This window comes from Macadamia integrifolia, unplaced genomic scaffold (assembly GCF_013358625.1).
Source record: "Macadamia integrifolia cultivar HAES 741 unplaced genomic scaffold, SCU_Mint_v3 scaffold3421, whole genome shotgun sequence".
NCBI lineage: Eukaryota > Viridiplantae > Streptophyta > Magnoliopsida > Proteales > Proteaceae > Macadamia > Macadamia integrifolia.
The window spans coordinates 8,850-15,264 of NW_024869486.1; the positions used below are offsets into that span (position 1 = coordinate 8,850).

The following is a 6,415-nucleotide window of genomic DNA, read 5'->3' on the forward strand; positions in this document are numbered from 1 at the left end:
ATACTGTACTCACCCAAAAAAAAAAAAAAATCTCATGCTACATTCTACCCACAGTAAGCACTCAATAGTCAATTCCCTTGTTCTATTTGTTGTTTCATAAATGAAAACAAATCTGCAAAGCACCAATAAATAAGGCCATACATAAAGAACTAATCAAAATTGGTTATGGGCAAATGAGATTCCCACATAACTTTACATTGAACAAAAGAAAATGCCCATAGACTAGAGAAAGGAAAACTATGGTGACTGACTATACCACACAAAAGATTATATTATATACACCTGGGGAAAAGAAATCTCACGTGATAGACACTGATATCAGTAACTTCTCCTCTTCTTTTCCTTCATTGGATCTTAGTCCTTCAAGGCTTCAACTACCCTGCAACAGTTTCATAAGGAGTCCATTAGACTTAAGGCAGAGCATTAATTTAAAACACACACACACACACAAAAAGTAATCAATTCACTGATTGACAGCCCAAGTTATATCTGCATTTACTAAGAAATTCAATTCTCAACCGTCAAAAAATAAAATCCAGAGAACTCCACAATCCACATGAATCCCTCAGAGCACCAGAAGGAATTAAAGTCATGGAAACATTTCCAGGTGAAAAGCAGTGGAAAATGACCGACACTCTTACCAACATATCAGGAAAATTGAAAAAAGAAGCTTCACCATGGAACTGTGGAACCGAAGCAGCTCTGCAATTTTTATTTGTTCTTCTAGAACAATTTTCATTGTTTTGAGAGTCATACTGCAACTTTTATTTGTTCAAGTAAAATTTCTAGAACAATTTTCATTGTTTTAAAGTCATACTGCAATTTTTATTTGTTCAAGTCAAGGATTAAAGTATCGGTATCGGTCGTCGTATCGGTCGGTCAAAATTAAGATACGTATCGAAGGGTATCGTATCGTGTCGGAGATACACTAAGATACGCTAAAGATGCACACATAAATGGATAGGAAACATTTTTTTAAACACTTTTGCATAAAGAATTTGTTAAAAAAAACTATTGATAACATGTATTATGCATAAACACTAAATTGAGGATATCGTACTAAGAATTGAAGGTCTGTAGTTGTCCCATAAATGTAAAATCCTTGTTCCCAATCTTGATTTCCACTTTAGTTAGAGAGAAATATGACTGACAGCAACTTTGGAATAAAAATCCTTCAAAAAATCGTTTTTTCTGAAAAATTACCCATATTGGCCATTATATGACCGTAGCGCCGATACGTATCGATACTCACCGATACGTACCGATATATATCGATACTCACCGATACGTGCTGATATATACCGATACGTACCGATCGATACATACCGATACTCACCGATACGTACCAATACATACCGAAACGTACATTTTACCTCAATTTTATATTTTTCATAGAGTCGTATCGAGGCATGTCGTATCGTATCGATGTGTATTAGTGGTGTATTGATGCATATCGGTATGTATTGTAGGATATATATCGATATGAAATGATTTAAAAAATTCAATGTATCGTATCGGTCTGTATCGTATCGACCGACTAAATTTAAGATACGTATCGGAGGGTATCGTATCGGTATCGGAGATACTTAAAACCATGGTTCAAGTGCAATTTCTAGAACAATTTTCACTGTTTTGAGAGTCATACTTGACCAAAACTTTGGCAGATATCCTTTCCAAAAAGACGTTCTGGCTGCTTGTAAGCTGCTCGTATTTTCTGTAAAACTGCATCAAAAGATCCAAAAATGATAACACTCGGAAGAATTTTTGAAGCGGGGCATCAAAATATACTTTTGACTGAATCATGAATCAAAGATTGGGTTTCACATTTCGATATAATAAAAAATAATGCAGTTTTGAAGTAGAACAAAAGCTATTTTGGTAAACTAAATCTGCCTATTAGAAGAAGAAGAAAAGACTTTCGTCTCCGGCTACCATACCAGTTCCTCAAAATGGTAAGCTCTTCGTAGATGAAGTGAGAGACTTGAAGTGGTCAGAAGGAACAAATTCTTGCGGCAAGTTTGCCCTCTTCACGATTCTTCTCATGTTGTTCTGCAAGCTCTGTTGTACCAATTGCTTCACTGCCTTCTTCTCCTCGCTCATCATTTCATCACCTTCTACAGTCAAGGCTTCCTTCACATCCCTATTTGGCCCAGACGAAGACGATGACCCACAAATAGGGGCGGACACTGCCGCTCCATAACCCTCCGGAATTTGCTTCCCTTTATCTACTCTGAGACACCCCAATATTCTTGAAGCCCTCTTCTGTGCTAACGTGCTTCCTAGGAGTGTCAATTCAAGCAGAGATGCCACAATTCCTGCCTCAATCATGGCCTGCCGATCACCGTAAGCCTTATGGGCCATTAACATTAGAATGTAAGATGCCTTTTCCTGGCAACTTGGCGAGTCCGTCCAATTCAAAACATCGATCAGAATCGGAAATGCTTCGGGCGATTTACTAACTGCTTTCCGTCCTTCCGGAGTTGAAACTATATTGCTGAGGATTGAGAGGATTCTTTCACTCATGTCCATGTCGCCAACATTGCTCAGGAGGTAGGAGACGAGGCCAGTTTCCAGAATTTGGGTGACGTTTGAACTGGAAATTGAAAGGTTATACAAAGCTCGAAGAGAATCTTGCCTTTCTTGAGGACCACTCTTCTTGTCCACGTTCCGAAGGGTTTTCACCAAGAATGGAATCGCGCCAGAGGAACCAATGATTGGCTTATTAGAGTCGAGAGCACTCAAGCCAAGGAAATTTGCCACAATGGCTTCGGATACAGACGAGTTCGGAGACTCCTCCAGAACTTCAATGAGCTTAAGCATCTTGTGAACAGCACCAGCTTTGACTATGGCTGCTTTATTCCTGCAAAAACAGAAGAAGACTAAGCTTGATTTCCATATCATTGAAGCAGAGTAAACGCATTTCGGGCGAGAAAAATAAAAAAAGATCTCTGAACTGAAGAAAAAAAGGGGGAAAATAAAATCAATACATATTAAAGCTACAATGACGGATGAAAATCCAAGCTGCTAAAGTGAATTAAAGAACAATTAACTAACGTATCATTTCCGATCCCTAGATTGAGAAGAGCATAGAGCGACGCAATCTGAACATCTTGATCGTTAGAATCAAGCATTCCTACAAGAGGAGGAATCGCTCCAAGCATAGCGAGTGTCGATCTCGCCTCGGAATCTTCCTTCGCAAGTCTCCTAACATCCACAGCTGCCTCCTTTTGCAATGATCCTTCTTCGAACTGTAACTTCTTAAAAACTCCTTGAAGCTCATCAAGAACCTCAACTTTCCTCCTCGTTTCCACCTCAGTTTCATCAACTCCCGTCTCCGAAGTTTCCGACAAGTTCAAGAGGTCCGATAACCTCTCCGATCCACCATTCTTCTTCGAATCCGTTCTCTTCTTCTTCGGCTTCGGCTTCGGCTTCTGAACCGGTGATCCAACATTACCAGCGTCTTCATTCCGACGGTGTTGAGATACACCACATCGCATAGTATCGAAGATTTTCCGGCGAAATGCAGGCCATAACCTGAAATTTGCTCCTCCGGAACGGTCGAGAACCAGAGATGCGACGTCGTTCCGGAGAATCTTCACCATTTTCGGATCAGTTTCGAGGCGAGGAGTTATGGAAAGGAATCAACATTGCTCAGAGAGTGAGAGAGAGAGAGAGAGAGGGAAGAGAGCAAGATTTGTCTGTGTTATTTAAATAGATTTTATTTTATGGATTTATATAGATATAACGAGGGAAGCAAAGCGAAGAGGGGCTTCGTATAGAAGCCATTCTCTGCGTCACCGTTTGAGATATCGGATCGGTGTCGGCCCTATCCGGTCTCAATTCTTAATATATACTGTATCGTTAGATTGGTACAAGATAATATAAGAAAAGGGTGTCAATACTTAAACTGAACCGATAAAATCATCTTGAACTGATCCGAATGAACTGGGATAAACTGAATCGAAGGTTTATTAATCCGCTTCCATTTGGCATATTGCAACCCCTTAGCAAATCAAACCGCATCAAAAACCAAATGGATCTAAAATCAAATCAAAACCAATTCAAAAATCGGATCAAAATTGAATCAAACCGACAAAAAATCAAAAACTGCCTAAAATTTATTAAAAAAATAAAAATTTGTATAGACCTGTATGTAAAATCAAATTCAAACTGATCAAAAAATCGAAACCAATTTAATTACAAATCGATACAAGAAATCAAAGTAAAACTGAAACCAAAATCAAACTGCACTGAAACTGAAATTTCTATACTAGTTTGATTTCGATTACAGTTTCACTATCTCCACACCAAAATCGATTCAACCTGGACAGAAATCGGGTCAAACCGACCCATTGACACCCCTAAGTTATACGGTAAAAAATCAATTTTTTTTAATGACAATCAGGGGTACGATCCTACGACCGATTCAGGTATCTTACTTAAACCATGGCTCCTCGCTCACCACCGGACTCATTACTCCGTCTGCTCTCATTGGTCGGTGCCGTACAAACAACGATAACCAAGTGGTGCCCCACTGCTCATCGTTGAATCTAGAGTGTCTAGTGGTTAGATTGCTCCCTATGCTTGCATGACTAGCTTTAGATGCATACTTGGCACTTTGTAGGGCCCATATGATGCTACACGCGTCACATCTGATAGACTATCTGGATTTTCGGACCCACTGCCACATATAATAAAGAGCATTGCGTGAACAAATGATATCAAAGTATCATTTTTAACCGGACTTGATCCGACGGTCGACCGGGTCGGAGTTGGATGGCCCACCAAGTTTTCAGTCCAGTATGAAATCCTTTCTGGTTCGATCGAAGGCCCACCTGGGTTTTAAAAACATTTGATGTGGCAGAAAAGTGGGGCCCATGTTGTGTAGGACGTGCGTGAGTGAGGTATGGGAATTAGAAAGTTTTATTATAATTTAGGTCTTCTATTGATTCACTTCATCCATTAATGTCGCTTTTCGAACTGCTTCTTGGCATATGGCTGAAAATTACTACGACGCCCTCCTCAAACGCACAATTTATCAAAAAGATCTCTTAGGGGCGTTTGGTTTGAATTATCCATCGGACCAGATCCCAGGGAATCAGTTTTCAATTAAATTTAAATCGTTTGGTTCATTTTTGTGAAAAGCCGATTTGGAGTCGTGGTGGCTAGTAGAATCAGAGATTTCAATTAAAATCCATGACTCATCCGGATTAACCTCAATAGGTTAATCTGGGATCGAGTCACGGTTTATTGGGTTGGTATAAAAAACATGGATTCACATTGACACAAAATCTTCGGTTTCCTACGATTCTCATGGTGAAGCTCGATCGAGGTTCTCCTTGAAACAGAGCGATGGAGGTGAGAAACAGGTAAATCGTCCTCTTCCTCTTCTTCTTCTTCTTCTTCTTCTTCTTCCTCTTCTTACTCGTCTTCGTCTTCTTCAGCTCGTCTTCTTCTTCTTCCTCTTCCTCTTCGTATTCGTCTTCGTCTTCGTCTTCGTCTTCGTCTTCGTCTTCTTCTTCTTCTTCTTCTTCTTATTTTTCTTCTTTCTTCCTTCTCTTTTTCTTCTTTTTTTTTTGTGTTTAGGGTTTCTCACGTTTACCCTCTGTCCATGACAGATGCTCGCATCTGAGAAGAACACCTAAAACCGAGTTGATTGAAGGTGAGATTTCCCCCCTTCTTTGTATTCTTGGCCTACATTTGTGTTTTATTAAGATTATTGAAGTTCGGTTTCTATTTTTCAGGTTGTAAACTTCATATCTAGGGTTTACCCTATTTCCAAATCAGACGATCGACTCCAAGGTTTGAAGAACTAGAATCGAAGCTTGATTTAAGGTTAGATTTCGATTCTTATGTATTTTTTTCTTCTTCGTATGCGTGTTCTTAATATTATGGAAATTCGGTTTCCATTTTTTCTTCTTCTTCTTCTTCTTCTTCTTCTTCTTCTATGGTGAAACAATCTATGATGATTCATCAGTTTCTTCGTCCATGCTTGTTCTTGATCCTGATCTCTTTGTATGTTTCCTGCTCTTCATTTCTGTCTCTTGAGAAGCCTCTTTGAAGGATCAGATATTTCTTTAAAGGAGGTTCATAATGGAACCATCGATTCAGAGTCTCATAAAGGAGAGGAAATACACCTTTGCATTCGCTTTCTTTGTTCTTCTGCTCTGCGTCTCTGTTATTGTTCTCACTAACAATCGTTACACTCTCCTACCCTTCACTGATCTCCAGAAATCTCGTGCGATCTCTTCGCCTCCCGGTAATGCTTCGAACCCATTTCCTCGTCTTCCTCCTCCACCTCTTCCCTCAAGCCCTGGAAGGAAAGAGAAAGAGAAAGAGAAAGCGCGATTATTTTGAAATAATAGTTCCTTCTCCTCCTGATCAGACTTCCAGTGGAGGTGGAAAATTGGATTTA

The 6,415-nt window shown here is 39.6% G+C and overlaps 1 protein-coding gene across 2 annotated transcripts; it reads right to left on the bottom strand.

Annotated features, from left to right (window-relative positions):
• Positions 1 to 142: 142 nt before the first annotated feature.
• On the bottom strand, positions 143 to 3,703 carry LOC122068125 (U-box domain-containing protein 12-like). Of its 2 annotated transcripts, XR_006136985.1 has the most exons (4): positions 3,055 to 3,703; positions 1,938 to 2,860; positions 1,646 to 1,722; positions 143 to 379 (listed from the first exon to the last, which is right to left on the bottom strand). XR_006136985.1 is itself a non-coding variant. In XM_042631971.1 (3 exons), the coding sequence occupies exons 1-2, from the start codon at positions 3,600 to 3,602 to the stop codon at positions 1,945 to 1,947; spliced, it is 1,464 nt and encodes a 487-aa protein (XP_042487905.1). In that variant the 5' UTR covers positions 3,603 to 3,703; the 3' UTR covers positions 143 to 379; positions 1,938 to 1,944. The 2 variants fall into 2 exon arrangements, 1 of the variants encoding a protein (XP_042487905.1); XM_042631971.1 differs by lacking the exon at positions 1,646 to 1,722.
• Between the last annotated feature and the right edge of the window lie 2,712 nt (positions 3,704 to 6,415).